This window comes from Piliocolobus tephrosceles, chromosome 11 (genome assembly GCF_002776525.5).
Source record: "Piliocolobus tephrosceles isolate RC106 chromosome 11, ASM277652v3, whole genome shotgun sequence".
Taxonomy (NCBI): domain Eukaryota; kingdom Metazoa; phylum Chordata; class Mammalia; order Primates; family Cercopithecidae; genus Piliocolobus; species Piliocolobus tephrosceles.
This window is the reverse complement of record NC_045444.1, coordinates 113,562,558-113,579,601: the sequence shown is the minus strand read 5'-3', so window position 1 is coordinate 113,579,601 and position 17,044 is coordinate 113,562,558. Positions and strand designations below refer to the sequence as shown.

The window sequence follows — 17,044 nt, the reverse complement described above, 5'->3', positions numbered from 1 at the left end:
CAACACCAAAAAAGTTGAACAAACTGCACAATTAGATGAGTCCAAATAATTTTTGTATGTATTTCTGTTTTTACATGATCTGTGTTTTAGGAATTTTGTGTGGACTTACAAAGCAATGCATTCTTGTTTTTGCAGGGAGACAGAGGCGACCCAGGACTGCCTGGCTTACCAGTAAGTCTCCTGAGCAGGCTCTATGCTTCTATTTCCTCCTCAAATAGCCTATGATCCACGTTTTAATCCCAGCAAAGCCAGCGACATAATTTGTGTGGCTTACCTAGTGCAAAATGAAAATGTGGATTCCCCATTCAAAAAGTATTAAGAGTTTCAAGATGGCGACAGCAGAGCATTAACTCAAGCTTGGGGCCCTGTGTGACTGCACCAGTCTCATGCCCACGAAGCTGTACTTGAAGCTCAGCAGGCTCCCTCCTGCCTTCCTCTTCTGTCTTCTAATGATCTTTTGGCATTACTCAGGTATATGCAGCTACTTCATATTTAGGAAAGTGAGTCCACTTGGCAACTACATATAAAATATATACCAGGTAGAATAATCTTGCATTGCTTCTCGCTACCATTTTGCCTGGTGAATCAGTAGTTGTATATTATATTTAATATTTTGCCTATCTTCATCTCTCCGAAATCTGCAATTCAATGATTATATTAGTCTTTCCAGTTTTCGATATTTACAAGATTAAAATTGAGAGCAGTTTTGCCAACCAGGCGTGGTGGCTCATGCCTGTAATACCAGCACTTTGGGAGGCCGAGGTGGGTGGATCACCTGAGGTTAGGAGTTTGAGACCAGCCTGGCCAACATGGTGAAACCCTTTCTCTAATAACACAAAATTAGCCAGGCGTGGTGGCACGTGCCTATAATCCCAGCTACTCAGGAGGCTGAGGCAGGGGAATCACTTGAACCTGGGAGGCGGAGCTTGCAGTGAGCCCAGGTGGTGCCATTGCACTCCAGCCTGGGCAACAAGAGTGAAATTCCATCGACAAAAAAAGAGAAAAAAGGCCGGGTGAGGTGGCTCAAGCCTGTAATCCCAGCAGTTTGGGAGGCTGAGGCGGGTGGATCACAAGGTCAGGAGTTCAAGACCAACCTGGCCAAGATGGTGAAACCCCATCTCTACTGAAAATACAAAAATTAGCCAGATGTGGTGCTATGTGCCTGTAATCCCAGCTACTTGGGAGGCTGAGTCAGAAAACTGTTTAAACCCGGGAGGCAGAAGTTGCAGTGAGCTGAGATTGCACCACTGCACTCCAGCCTGGGTGACAGAACGAGACTCCATTTTGCATTCCAATAGTTAACCTATAATTTTGCCTTGTAACTTCTGGCTAGTGATGGAACTATTTTTCTGGATTGGTTTCCTTAGTATGATTGAAGCTCAGGTCCATGTAATAAATGTGATACCTCAATGTTGCTGTTAAAATAAGTATCAGTTCATCCTCCTAAACAGAGCAATTTCATTACACACTCCCCAGTCATTTGACTTGGGCAGAGTCAGCAGGAGCCTGGGGAACATCTCTCCATGCTTCCAGGATTGCTTGTACCTTTTCTTGACAATTTGTGTATAATTGTGTTACAACTTACATGTTGTAGAAAATTTTGTATGGCTGACTCATCTTGATCTCAAATTAGGAACTATATTTCCCCAATTTGAGATCTTGCAGACCATGTTTTAAAAATATGCTAAGAAGAATAAATACATTAATATGTAATGTTAATTAATAATAATACTTTAAAAGCATCCTGATGTGTATCAAAATTGTAACACAGAATTTAGGAGTAGGTGGTAATGCATTTTCTTTGTTCTCCACTTTTGTTATTACAGGAGGTATTTGTAAATAGGAAGATTGATCTCTGGGTCCTAAATTTGTAAATAGGAAGATTGATCTCTGGACCCTAAATGAAGGACTTACAACTACCAGAATGCTGCTACCTTTAGCTTGGTGCCTCTTTTTTTTTTTTTTTTTTTTTTTTTGTGACAGAGTCTTGCTCTATCACCAGCCTGGAGTGCAGTGGCGTGATCTCGGTTCACTGCAACCTCCAACTCCCTGGTTCAAGTGATTATCCTGTCTCAGCTGGGACAATCCCGAGTAGCTGGGACTACAGGCATCCGCCACCACGCCCAGCTAATTTTTGCATTTTTAGTAGAGACGGGGTTTCACCATGTAGGCCAGGATGGTCTCGATCTCTTGATCTTGTGATCCTCCCCACTTGGCCTTTCAAAGTGCTGGGATTACAGGCGTGAGCCACTGTGCCCGGCATGCTTGGGACCCTCTTAGGGCTGCATCAAACCTGCTGTTGAAAATGTCCTAGCAGGGCAGATGTGCTGGGGGCTGTGATTCCTTTAGAGGTTTTTATTCACATGGGATCACACGTAACTCTTTCTGTGAAAGATGATTACAATTTTGGTAACAGACACACTGATTTTTCTCATGTTTAGGGATCTTGGGGTGCAGGAGGACCGGCAGGCCCCACAGGATATCCTGGAGAGCCAGGGTTAGTGGTAAGTACAGCACTGCTGATGTGATCCCTTTGAAAACCAGATTCTGCATGAAAATAAAGAAGCAAAGTTGCCATTTTGGGTCAGACACAGGTGGGCCGTTTGAGAGATTATCATCGATGAATCAGTGAAAACCCACCATTATCAGTGGGATTCCATCTTGAAGCACAGGTCCCCTGGGGAGGAGCCACTGACATCATCCTCACCGAAAACAACAGCCCATCCATGATAGATACTCCATCATTGCATGTTTTAAAATTAAGGGTTTCCTAAATAGGATCTTGGTGCAACAAAAGAAGGCACATTCTGATTTCTACGTCTGAAGATTGATTTGTGTGTTTTTTGTTTTTTGTTTTTCCCTTGATTTAGGGACCTCCAGGCCAACCAGGGCTTCCAGGTTTGAAGGTAGGCAGTCATGAGCAAGATACATAAATAGAGCCCTGAACAATGAAATAATTGACCACTGTGTTTGTCAGAATTACGGCTTTCCTCTTACCAGATTTCCCAAAGTATTCAGTAAACGAAATTGTGTAGCCAGAAGTCTTAATAACTTTTAATTACTTTTTTAAAATGCAAAAGCAATTAGATTCTTTTTCTTTTCTTTCTCAGGGAAATCCCGGTGTGGGAGTAAAGGGGCAAATGGGAGACCCGGTAAGAATCCCCTCTTGTTCAGAGGAGCAGATGGCAAAGTGTGTGCTGCTCAGGGGTGGAGGCTGTTCTGATGATTTGGACTTGTATTCATTATCTAGTCACTGCCCAATTTTATGGCTGAGAACTTTTCTTTGCCGAATTATGATGGCACCATTACCCTTGACTGTAAAATGAAAGATCTGACAAAATTTAACACCACATTCAGGTTAATCTGTGTAACACATTTCACCCTAGCAAACAGAGGTCGAACGTTTTTGACAATATATTCTGTCCAGAGTAACAATTTTGTCAAATCACGGATTTGTTTTGCTTAATTTCACATAAATCCTAAGTTCCACCCATAAATATGCATATAAATGCAAATATAAATGACTGGAACCAAGAGCCCTGAGCAATACACGATCTCCAACCCACTCCTTTTCTACACCCCTCCTCCCCGTCTCTGCCCGCCACTCACACCCACTGTCCTTTTGGCTGAAGCGTAAAACTTAGTAAGAATACGCTTTAGAAAAGTGATTTAAGGGCTGGGCAAGGTGGCTCACGCCTGTAATTCCAGCACTTTGGGAGGCTGAGGTGGGCGGATCACGAGGTCAAGAGATTGAGACCATCCTGGCCAATGGTGAAACCCTGTCTCTACTAAAAATACAGAAATCAGCTGGGCGTGGTGGTGCGTGCCTGTAGTCCCAGCTGCTTGGGAGGCTGAGGCAGGAGAATCGCTTGAACCTGGGAGGCAGAAGTTGCAGTGAGCCGAGATCGCGCCACTTCTCTCCAGCCTGACAACAAAGTGAGACTCCGTCTCAAAAAAGAAAAGTGATTTAAGAAGGCAACTCATGTAGGGAACAATCTGAACGTCAGCAGTAGGTGTGTGGCTCTTTCAACAACTTAGGGCAAGTCAGTAGTAAGCATCTGCTTCATGTCAAGCCAGGACTGACACTGGGTGTGGGGATTTAGCAAGACAGACCTGATCCCTGCTCTCAGGGAGTTCCAGCGTGATTGAATAAGTCATGGTATAGACATTTAACACAACAGCACAAGAGTCAAAAGTATATATGAAGACTTCATGATGTGGGGAAGTGCCTGTGATATAATGCTGAACAGAAAGTACAGGTTACAAAAATATAAACTCAACTTTGTAAAAGCAACAGCACCAAGAAAGACGTTAAAATATACACAGAGAGGGATTTCTCAACCTCAGGCTGCTGCTATTTCATTGTTGTGGGGGCTATCCTGTGTATTACAGGATATTTAGCCACATCCCTGGCCTCTCCCCACTAGATGTCAGTAGCATCCCGTCCCTCCAATTGTGACAACTTAAAATGTATCTAAACATTGTCAGATGTCCCTGCGGGAAGGGGTTGCCTAACTATCCCCTATCCCCCATCTTGAGAATCTCTGGCTTACAGAAATGACTGACTGAAAATATACCAAAACAATGTTTTTCAAGTTCGGGAAGCCATGGAACTCTGGAATATGTTTATCAAAGCTACAGGAGCCCATGCACCACTGCAGAGTCCAGCAAGCATTGGCATCTTAGTCACTTTCCACGCCAGTCCAATCAGACACATTTGTAAACTCAGACAGTGGAATAACTTGGAAGTATTTGGCTATGAGATGGCCATTCAAATGATCCCAAATGTGCTTACATTAATTCTTTTAGGTTGTCAGGTGAATGAACACATAATTTTATGATTTTGGGCCAGGCCCAGTGGCTCACGCCTATAATCCCAGCACTTTGGGAGGCCGAGGCGGGCGGATCACCTGAGGTCAGGAGTTCGAGACCAGCCTGGCCACCATGGCGAAGCCCCGCCTCTGCTAAAAATACAAAAATTAGCCAGGCATGGTGGCCCGTGCCTGTAGTCCCAGCTACTTGGGAGGCTGAGGCAGGAGAATTGCTTGAACCTGGGAGGCAGCAGTTGCAGCGAGCCAAGATTGTGCCATTGCAATCCAGCCTGGGTAACAGTCTCAAAAAATATAAATAAATAAAATAAAAAATAAAATAAAATATTGATGCAGAATATTCCCAGATGTTCTAGAACATGTTTGCCCACTTCATTTTAAGAAACAGTGCCCTCATGTATACATATGAAACAAACCTGCATGTTGTGCACATGTACCATAGAACATAAAGTATAATTTAAAAAAAAGTAAAAAGAAACAGTGCCCTAAATGGTTGCTTCTAATTATGCCTACGTGATATAATTATGGGCCTTTTACATTTAAATTCTTCATAGTTTTCCTTCTTTGTACCTTTGACTATACTGAGCATATGGCACTTTTACAATATGAAAAAAAAAGCAATATGACCAATATTTTGAAGAAGGTGCCTGCTTGTCAGCCTTTAAGAGTTTTGTTCAGGTTTATCTCAATTACAAGAATAAGAGTGGCTATCTTTACCAATACCTACTATGCATTTACTCATGTTTTGTTAATGTGTTTGTTCAATGGTTTATTCATGCAGCAGATATCTTTAGGGCAGGTGCTACACCAACACTGTGTTAAATGCATAGATAAACCAAGTAAAAAAAAAAAAAAAAAAACAGACAATGTTTCTAACCTGGCTTTTCTGCAGTTTCCCAGGTTTAGGTAGAAATTGAACTCTTGTGGTTTTTTTTTTTTTTTTGATTTAAACTTGATGTTCTTCTAAAAATCCCAACTATCAAAAGCATTAGTAGTTTTAGTAATTACATATTAGGGAATTTACTGTTACCCTCAACACAGGAAGCATTTTATGTATATTATCTATTCAATAGAAGAATAGTTTGAGGTAGGTAATATTACAATCTCCATTTCACAGAGAAGAGAAATGAGGTTTCAAGGAAGTAAGGAAATGTGGACTGAGAGGGGTTTTAAGGAACTTGCCCCGAGTGACAGGGTCGGTAAGGGCCTGGTTTGCAAATATGGGTGACCTATAGCCTGTTCTTAACTATGACAAAGAGGAAAGATCGTAGTAAGTGTAGAATAATAGTAATACCCAGAAAAGCACAAAATATTTATCTTCTAATTAATGGTGAGAATTTATGATTGTGGCAAAATTCATTCAAGAAACATTCTTCAGTAGAAAAACATCTATCATGGCATAAATAAAAATTCTGGCTATTATTTTACAGTTTTAAAATATTGAAAATAAATAGAAATAATCTAATCTAACCAGAGTAGGATGGCTTAATACATCACAGTACATTCTTATGATAGATTATTGTATTGGCCTTAAAAATCAGGATCGTTACATGAGGCCAGGAGTTTGAGACCAGCCTGGCCAACATGGTGAAATCCCATCTCTACTAAAAATACAAAAATTAGCTGGGCATGATGGTGCATTATCTGTAATCCCAGGTACTCAGAAGGCTGAGGCACAAGAATCGCTTGAGCCCAGGAGGCAGAGATTGCAGTGAGCTGAGATTGCGCCATTGCGCTCCAGCCTGAGTGACAGGACCACTCTGTCTCAAAAAAAAAAAAAAAAAAAGATCAGGATTCTGAAGAGCTTTTAGTATTATAGGAAAAGGCTCACAAAATATTGTTATAAGAAAAATACAAAATTATTTAAAAATTTAATAAAATATGCTGTATATTTTAAATTATGTTTGTTATATAGTATTCTGATTATATTTTCAAATACATAAAACAAATTATTTATTCACCTATATACACATATATGTACATATACACACACATGCACACACACACCGCCAAAAAACTATATCAAAGTTTTAATAGAGATTACTTCTGAGTAGGATTAAGAATCATTTTCATTTTTTAAATTTATTTTTAACAATAATATGTATTAAATTTTTATAAGAAAAACAGTAAATATCCTTTTATATTCTGTGAGGTACTTGCCATGACTTGTATTTTAAATCCATGACACATAGGATGGGAAGCATTATACCATAATATATGGGTGAAAATCTTCAAAACATAAATTAATATGAAATTTTTATTATCTTGCTTTTTTTTTTTTAAGGGTGAGGTTGGTCAGCAAGGTTCTCCTGGACCCACCCTGTTGGTAGAGCCACCTGACTTTTGTCTCTATAAAGGAGAAAAGGTAATTCCCAAATCCGTATGTCACCTAGGAAAGTAGCAATAGAAAACATTTTTTGAACGTGTATCTGTGGCAGAAAGTACGGAGGTCTTTCCATGCATCACTGCACTAGTCACAAACCTGCTTTAATAGGTTGGTACTACTATTGGCCCCATCGTGTGGAATTGAAAATGAAGCTTGGAAGGTTCCCAGAGTTCTCAAGTTTACCCAGCTGCTGAGTGGCAGACCTAGCTCAAGCTGCTAAATTATGACATGTGCTTGTTAACGTTGTTTTGATATGTGGATTGAAAAGACCACTGGAAGCCCAGTTGTCCTGTAGATGTTACAGATGAGTTTGATGTCTTGATAATTGAGAAGGTAACAAATGCATAGAACTGGGCCATAATAGACTCTTGGCAAATATTAATTCCTCTGTCAGTTTCCAGTGCTAATATTACTGGTGCCACATGCAGATTCTGTCGTTGCTTTTCAATTGCTGGGTTAAATTTCTCTACTTTGCTCAAAATGAGCCACTTTTTCAATGACTACATTCCCAAATTTTATCCGCTGCCTGGCTCCATGGTGGTCCACCGTGGTGTCCCATATACTTCTCACATAGAGAACTGGCTCAAATAGAGTCTGGTTTACAAGTGTGCTTAGATCTTAGTGCTAATTAGAACAGGTGAAAAGTAATCTCTCAAGGTTTTTTTTTTTTTTTTTTTTTAAGGTGAAACAGATTGTAAAAAGAAATGATTTCTGATTTCTGAAGGAGATGGAATTCAGTATGTTAAATAATAAGAATAGACCAAATAATATTCATTGTAATTTTTAGGGTATAAAAGGAATTCCTGGAACAATTGGACTGCCAGGACCACCAGGACGCAAGGTAGCTTATTTAAGTACTTTGTGTGTGTGTGTGTGTGTGTGTGTGTGTGTGTGATGTGCTATCTTAACTTAAAATGTTATTTCTCATGGTCTTTATCATTGCTTTAAGTGCTAATATATATTACCAGAATTTTCACTATCTTATCATAATCCTATAGAGCCTGTATTCTAAAATAGTTGTTTTCTTTAAGCTGCTGACAATAATTTTTGTTTCTCATTTTATTTTTGCTTTCCCTATTGCTGAAATATTGTTGCTTGAACCCCTCTAAATGTTGTCATCTCTTAAAGGGAGAATCTGGTATTGGGGCAAAAGGAGAAAAAGGCATTCCTGGATTTCCAGGGCCTTGGGTAAGCATCATTTGCTATTAACATCAGTGAATTTGGAGATACTTCTCTTTCACGTTTTTATAAAAACAGGTCAGTAGTCCCACAAGCTCAAAAGTGAAGAATATCTCATGTAAGAACAAAACATTTTGGACAAGAATTATGGAATAGTTAAATATCCCAGAGCATCCTTTTGTTGGCATCATTTAGATAAAACAGGCAAGCAAAAGATAGAACAATTTGGGAAAAGTAACAGGATTGTGACATCTCTTGTCTGGCACCTCAGTATCAGTATGAAAGTAGCTTGGAATAATTAATTTAAGTCTATTTGATAAAACAACATGGTGATCTAGGGGCAGTAGCTAGAAAAAAATACAATGTTAAGCTCCAAACATCACCACGTGTCACGGATAGAAAGCCCATTCATAGAGTCACCATGGAGGCCAGACCGCAGCTGGCATAGACATTGAGTTTATTTGGTTCTAGATTTAGTACTGAATGGGGCAATATTGGTTTCCATGGTCATTTTTATTGCTAATGATGCACAGAGCAACTATTAATTTCCAGGCAAATTATATTGTAGGGATTTTAAAGATATTTGGCCCAGTGCAAGCACTAAGTTAAAGAAATTAAAATTGGGAAAGTGACGGCAACAAAAATACATTCTTTATTAAAACACTGGCAATGACATGAATTTTTTGAATACGAATAAAAGTCACTTCAAGTAGCAAATGTTATAAAGAAATGGAACCTATTTTATATTTATTTCCTTTTATTCAGCTAGCTTTGCAAACAAGACCAAATATCCATGGAACAATTTGACAAGGTGAAAAATGATGCATTGAGCTGGTTAATGCATTTTGATTTAATTCTGTTTATCCTGATTTTTGTGAATTTTATTAGGGGGATCCTGGTTCCTATGGATCTCCAGGTTTCCCAGGATTAAAGGTAAATGTACCTCATTATAGAGATAATAAATACATTTTCACTAGTAAATGCAATTTAGTATAATTCAGAAGTTGTACTGTTGCGTGCAAACACAGTAATTAGGAAGGCAGACACATTCATTTTATGGATTGCAGGATTTAGCTGTGGGTGTAAAAATTGAAGCACAAGATTGTCTGATGCAACCGATGAACAGTGTTAAGACTTTGCATGGTCTCAGTGGGCAATGTGTTGCTTAAATTAAATGAGAATGAGGTAATTTGTCACCCAGTCACTTTTTTTTTTTTTTTTTTTAAAGGCATGTTTGTGCTTGTTTATAGGGAGAACTAGGACTGGTTGGAGATCCTGGTCTACCTGGATTTCTTGGCCCAAAGGTAAAAAGTGAGCCTATTTGAATATATTCTGATACAAGTTTATATCCTTAATGTTATCTAATTTATTTTTAAAAGTATTGCCAGGAATCATTCAATAATGTAATTTTTAGAAGAGACACAGTTAATATTTTATTCAATTGTTACATTAGTCTGTGTTTCATGCTGTTGATAAAGACATATCCAAGACTGGGCAATTTACAAAAGAAAGAGGTTTAATGGACTTACAGTTCCACGTGGCTGGGGAGGCCTCACAATCATGGCAGAACGCAAGAAGGAGCAAGTCACATCTTACATGGATGGCAGCAGCCAAAAAGAGAGCTTGTACAGGGAAACTCCTATTTTTTAAAACCATTATCTTGTGAGACTCATTCATATCACAGGAATAGTACAGGAAAGGCTGGGCGCGGTGGCTCACACCTGTAATCCCAGCACTTTGGGAGGCTGAGGTGGGCAGATAACAAGGTCAGGAGATCAAGACTATCCTGGCTAACACGGTGAAACCCCGTCTCTACTAAAAATACAAAAACAAAATTAGCTGGATGTGGTGGCAGGCACCTGTTGTCCCAGCTACTCGGGAGGCTGAGGCAGGAGAATGGCGTGAATCCAGGAGGCAGGGCTTGCAGGGAGCTGAGATCGGGTCACTGTGCTTGAGCCTGGGCGACAGAGCGAGAGTCCATCTCAAAAAAAAAAAAAGAATAGCGCAGGAAAGATCCACCCCATAATTTAATCACCTCCCACGGGGTTCCTTCCACGATGGGTGGGAATTGTAGGAGTGACAATTCAAATAAGATTTGACTGGGGACACAGCCAAACCATATCAGTTGTCCCTCGTTATCTGTGGGAGATTAGTTTCAGAACCCCCAGGCTACCAAAATCCTCAGATGCTCAAGTCCCTGATGTAAAACGATGTAGTATTTGCATAATACTTACACACGCCCTACCTTGTATTTTAAATAATCTCTAGATTACTTATAATCTCTAATACAATGTAAATGCTATGCAAACAGTTGTCATATTCTGTTGTTTTATTATTTTTATCATTGGATTGTTATTGTTTTTAAAATATTTTGCATGAGAGTGCTGACTGTATATTACTTTAATGCCTGCTGTGTGTTATTATGCATGATTATCATATTATCATATCAGTGTCATATTTAGCATTATTATGTTCTACTTTTGAGAAGTGATCCTTTTGAAGGGGAATAATGAAAGTTTAAAAAATGCATGGGCTCACATAATATTGAGATTAGAAACAGAGGGCATTTTAGAGAGTTTTCTGCTTTTAATACCATTGCGTTTTTTCTTTCCTTAGTAACCTCTGTGATCTCACATCTGGCACTTGCTCAGCATGTGCAAGGGAATTGTGTTCCCTTAAAACCATGGTGGCATTAAAGGAACACGATGTAGGGGGACATCTAAAATGTAGATTCGGACATTATTAGGTGAATAAACTATTAGTCGTCGATGCCATGTTAGACATTAATGCTCATAGTATATTTAAGAAACTTGGTGACATCAGAGGTATCCAATTTGTAGGCATAGAATAATTTCATTGGAGTTAAATTTCTTTTCTTTTGTGGAAGCTTTGTGACTTGCTATTTACTTCCACTACTTGTTGGTAAGAGAGTAGATGCATCTTTTTGCTGCTCCTAAAACTCCATGGATGCTTCATTTCTCTAGTCAGCCTATAATCTCTGCTTCTTATATGAATGTGCACATGGTCATTCTAATATTGGTTTGATGCCAGGCAACATGAGTAAAATTAATATCCCTTTAAAAAGTGAATGAATGAATGATTTCAGGGGGATCCTGGAGACCGAGGGCACCCAGGACCACCAGGTGTTTTGGTGACTCCACCTCTTCCACTCAAAGGTTTGTGTTCCCATTCAGTTCCTCCATAAATTATGCAGAAATAGGAGTTGAGTGGCCAGCACAGAAGAGTCTGGCCCAGTATTTCCATAGCTTGCACACTAGGCAGGCTGAATGCACAAACTTTAGCATGAGAGTAAAATTATACATGTGCCTGAGGATTTTTTCAGTACATAAACTGTATGCTGGGACTTTTATTATGTCATCTTTCAGAAAGTCATTTTTTAATCGCTAAAAATAGTATGAAACCATTTTATTGGCTGGTTTCAGTGGCTCATGCCTGTAATCCTAGTACTTTGGAAGGCTGAGGTGGGCAGATCACTTGAGGTCAGGAGTTCGAGACCAGCCTGACCAACATGGTGAAACCCCATCTCTACTAATAATACAAAAATTAGCCGGGTGTGGTGCCACATGCTTGTAATCCCAGCTACTTGGGAGGCTGAGGCACGAGAATCACTTGAACCTGGGAGATGGAGGTTGCAGTGAGCTGAGATCATGCCCTCCAGCCTGGGTGACAGAGCAAGACTCCATCTCAAAAAAATAACAAAAACAAAAACAAAACTATTTGACTGACACCTATCAAGATGCTGCCACCAAAAAGAATAGCCTCAATCAAAGACAAAAAGCCCCACTCAATATTTACATGTCTGAGGAAGAGGCACAGCCAAAGGGGTTCACATTTCAGGTATTTCATGTTATATGTAATGAGAAACTGCAAAAATGTTTCCTATTTATACTTTACTGAGTCTCACAAAAAGTAATTGTTGTCTGAATTTTAAAATGTATATATCATTTGTTTGTTCTCATGTGCCATTTTTTGGCAGGCCAACCAGGGGACCCAGGATTCCCTGGCCGCTATGGAGAAACAGGGGATGTTGGACCACCTGGTCCCCCAGGTCTCTTGGGCAGACCAGGGGAAGCCTGTGCAGGTATGGATGCCCTGATGCCCTGGCTTTACAGGTCAGATTTCCTGCATCATCATTGGCAGCAGTGGCTTTCAACTGTAACTGATACTGGAATCACCTTAGGATTGTGTAAAATAATACTGATGCCTATGCACACCCCAGACCAAGAATGTTGGACTCTTGGGAGATGGGCCTGGGGATCTGATACTGTAGAAGTGCTCCCGTATTTGTAATATATCGCCAGGGTTAAGAACCACTGAACTCAAACCAATTAATCACTTACTTGGGAGGAATACAGGTTTCTCAGCTGCACCCCAGAACATTCAATCAGTATCACAGGGGTGTTGTAAGGAACATATATGTATAACAACAGGCCTCCCACAAAATTATCACATGCATATAAGGCTTGGAAACCACTGCTGGGGTTAGTGTTCCCCCATGTTTTCCCAACCTTCTGGAAGGCTCTCCCTGTTGACATCTACTTGTAAAATTTAGTACGTCCACTCTCCTGCATGAAAGGTGGAAGTAAAAATCACGATTAAAAAAACTTTCATTCATAATTACTTTAAAAAAGTCTTCTTCCCTCCCCTCAAAATAAAAACAAAAATAAGAAAATGATGGGTCACAGTGGCATTTGGTAAAAAGCCTAGGAAAGGGTCCTCTTGGCATAAGGACTTTGAACTCCTTCAGGTGCTGCACTGGTTAATATTCCTAGTAAGATTAGGAATTGAAGTTTAGGGGGTATTTGCAGTCTGTGAACCCAGGAGAGCTGATTAAACCCGTGAGGAGAAAGGTCTTGGATAAACGAAGTTTTACCCAGCCTATGTCTCTTGTTATATTTACCGAGAAGAAGTGAGAAGTTTTCTGAGATATTCAACTGCTGACTACAAAACTCTTGTTTAATCTTCCATGAATCTAGCTTTCAGTTTGCAGGATTCGATAACCACAAAGGTGGGAAAGCTTTGTCTAGTTCACTTAATCTTTAGATAGCACAGCTTTAGCCTAACTGACCCAGGAGTATATAAATCATATAGAGTATTCCGTTGGTCAGAAAGCACTGGGCTCTGGTCTTAGAATTCTCCATTCAGGCTTGTTTGTAATAGAATAGTGTCTCCAGCAGATTAAAATGAAAATCTGATAGTAAGTAACAAATGTCTCTAGTGGATTCAAATCCAGGAAATCCCTTAATTCACAAGGTTTTAAAAAATAACCCAATAGCTTTCAAATCTTGACTATGACCCATAGTAAGAAATGCATTTGATTTTACATTACATTTATATGCAAAACATACATTTACATTACACGAACATGTATGTATCCGTATGTACAGGTGATTGAGCCGAAAATACACAAAAGTATACATGTGACGCACTCTTCTATCCCATTCATTTCTTTTATAATAAAAAAAATTTAATGCTGTCAACAACTGACTCTATTGACTTCATGCTGTACAGTTGGGTGGACAATACCGCAATATACCACACACCGTAGCCAATTCTCCCTGTTGGCAGGTGGTTAAACATTCTTCTTGGCAATGGGACAAGGCAGCAGGCAGCACCCCGGTTAATCCTATGACTGATTGTATAGAGTCCACATCAGGTCTTAGAAATGGCATGAAGACAAGATGGCAGCCAAATCCACAGGGGCTCATTTTCATTTTGTTCTAAGCACAGGAGTGTATCTAGTCCTATTATATACTAGAATATATAATTTGTAGATAATTATAGATATTATTGGTGATATCTATAGTATTTACTATATATACAATGTATACAATATCTTGTAGATAATTTGGTAATTATCTACAGTATTTACCATGAGATAAGCACAATTTTAGAGTCAGACACTCGTAATCAAATCCCACCTTAGCATTTCGTGAAAGCCGTATAGTATAATGTGGTGCAGTGACATACTTAAGCATTTGCACTATGAACTAGGAAAGTTCCAGTTTCTCCTACTTGCAAGCTGTGTGGTCTTGGACATTTATTAAACCTGTCGGTACATCAGTTTTCTTATATGTAAAACAAGGTCTTGGGGTGAAAGAAATAATATGTATACAGCCTTTAGACTGCAGTCTAGTGTATAGTAAAGATTCAATATGTTAGCTATTACTACTACAGATATTTGGCCTAAACTTTCTGTGCCTTATCTATAAGGTATAAACTTTGCAGGGTTGTTCAAGGAGTGAATATGTTTGTAAGTCTATGGAAGCCCAGCACATATGGACACAATAATGACAGCCATTAATTTAATAAACATGCTACATTACTGATTACTGACAGGGTTTCAGTTATCTTTTGCTGAAAAAATTTCCTAAAACCTCGTGGTCTGAAACAAAAGCAATCAGTACAGTACCTCTCACTCTTTCTTCAGTTTAAGAGTTCAGGAAGGGTCTATACTGAGAAGACTGTTTCTCTTTGGACCATATTTGCAGGAAATAGTGACCTTGATGAAAGAAGAAAATATCCATTTAAACTCATTTATCATTACCATCTATGAAAACAAATGACTGCCTATGGGATTTTTTTTTTTTTGAGACAGGGTCTCACTGTGTCACCCAGTCTGAAATGTAGTGGTGAGATCTCAGCTCACTGCAGCCTCCACCTCCCAGGCTCAAGTGATCCTCCCACCTCAACTTCCCGAGTAGCTGGGACTGCAGGCATGTGCCACCATGCCCGGCTAGCCTATGGGCTAAATCCAAGAAGAATTTCACTCATATTTCTAGTCAAGTGCCTGGAATGATTATTTAATAAGCAGTTTAGTTTCGCCTGTATCTGTCCTTGAGATGAATATTTAGGACTGGGTAATAATGAACACCTTGTCTTTAGATTTTTTTTTTTTTTCTTCTTACTCTCAATATTACTGGCCCTGAGTTTGACTCTCCACGTGATTGGAACAGAGAGATTCTGCATGTGAGAGATGGAGTGAATGTCCCTCTAATCTTGTGCGTTTCCTTGGAAGGTCTAATGACTTTGTAGTCCTGTACAAAGGCTGTCTTCTGGGAGGAACTTGGCCACTGCTTACACCTCACTGAAACCAGCCTGTTGCTTCCTGTCTGAGAAACTTGAGTACTGGCTGTTCTGTCTTCTGATTCAATAAAAGCTTTTGAGAAATCAGAAAAAAAAAAAAAAAAAAAAAGAGTTCAGGAAGGGCTGGGCCTGGCTGGACACCTCTCTCTGATTTCTCTTGTATAGTCTCAGGAGCCTCCCTGGGTGGGCTCTGTGCTAAGGCTTCCTTACAATATGGTAGCTTCTTATCATTGCTTATATGGTAGCTCAGAACTCCAGCCACAAGTGTTTTGGCTCACAAGGCAGAAGCTGAATCATCTTTTCTAATGGCCTTATTCAGCGGGAGGAAACACGCCACCTTTTGATAGAGAAATGTCAAAGTTCAACCAGAGGGTGTGGGACAGAGCTCTTGTGATGGGCATCAGTGAAAAATGCAGTCTTCCACAGAGAGGATCTGGAACCAGACACACTAAGGAAAAAGAAGCTGTGAAAGGTGGCCACTCTCACAGAGGCTTCTAGTTATCTTTGTTTGTTTGTTTGTTTTTGAGATGGAGCTTCGCTTTTGTTGCCCAGGCTGGAGTGCAAGAGTGCAATGACAAGATCTCGGCTCACTGCAACCTCTGCCTGTGAGGTTCAAGCGATTCTCCTGCCTCAGCCTCCCAAATAGCTAGGATTATAGGCACCTGCCACCATGCCCAGGTAATTTTTGTATTTTTAGTAGAGATGGGGTTTCACCATTTTGGCCAGGCTAGTCTCGAACTCCTGACCTCAGGTGATCCACCTGCCTCAGCCTCCCAAAGTACTGGGATTACAGGCATGAGCCACCGGGTCTGGCCAGCTTTCAGCTATCTTTAAGCCAAAGACAGCAGCAAGGGGAGTAGGATGTCAAGGGGAAGCAGGATTTCCTGCTGTTGCATTATTTGTTCTGACCTCATCTGAACACACTGAACATCTGAACATTCACTGAGGATGTGCTCTTGCTGGATATTACACTAAGCTTCTTACATGGATTATTTTCTTTAATCCTCATAACAAGCCTCTGGAGGTATATACAGACTACTCAATAAGTTGAATAACCTGCTTGAGGTCCCCTGGCTAGAGAGGGAGAGGCCAAGTTCAAATTAGGCACCTCCATCCTTCCCCATCAACCTGGGCAGCTGTGATAGGTGCAGTATTTTATGTTCTATGTAGTTGATTATGTGGGTCTATGTTTTTACCTACTAAGTATGCTAATATGTTTATTTGAATTATTTTTACCAAGTTATCAAGGTAGAAAGATTGAAAAGTTAGTCATTTTAATTAAATCAAATATGTTTCTTCCCCAATAACCCTAAAGAATGGGGAAAAGGTAAGAAAATCTGATTGTCTAAACCCATTTCTTTCCACCGTGTGCTTATTTCAAAGGAGGCAAGACATTTTAATGACTGGTATATTGTCTTTATTTTTGAGCTACATTTTTTTCTTTTAATGCAGTTTATTCAAATTATTATAACTCCTGCTTTATGACTACTAATCTGTTCTGTGGAAAAGCAAACTTTATACATCACTTATTTTTTTTCTACTT

The 17,044-nt window shown here is 39.7% G+C and overlaps 1 protein-coding gene across 1 annotated transcript in view; it reads left to right on the top strand.

The window, feature by feature from the left end:
* The window catches only part of COL4A4 (collagen type IV alpha 4 chain), a 138,992-nt gene that overhangs the window by 36,432 nt on the left and 85,516 nt on the right, over window positions 1-17,044 (top strand). The window contains exons 8-18 of the mRNA XM_023193830.1: window positions 136-171; window positions 2,442-2,504; window positions 2,871-2,906; window positions 3,111-3,152; window positions 7,114-7,194; window positions 8,003-8,056; window positions 8,344-8,403; window positions 9,283-9,327; window positions 9,645-9,698; window positions 11,501-11,570; window positions 12,392-12,496. Of these exons, the coding sequence (XP_023049598.1) occupies window positions 136-171; window positions 2,442-2,504; window positions 2,871-2,906; window positions 3,111-3,152; window positions 7,114-7,194; window positions 8,003-8,056; window positions 8,344-8,403; window positions 9,283-9,327; window positions 9,645-9,698; window positions 11,501-11,570; window positions 12,392-12,496 (646 nt within the window). The remainder of the gene's footprint in view (window positions 1-135; window positions 172-2,441; window positions 2,505-2,870; window positions 2,907-3,110; window positions 3,153-7,113; window positions 7,195-8,002; window positions 8,057-8,343; window positions 8,404-9,282; window positions 9,328-9,644; window positions 9,699-11,500; window positions 11,571-12,391; window positions 12,497-17,044) is intronic.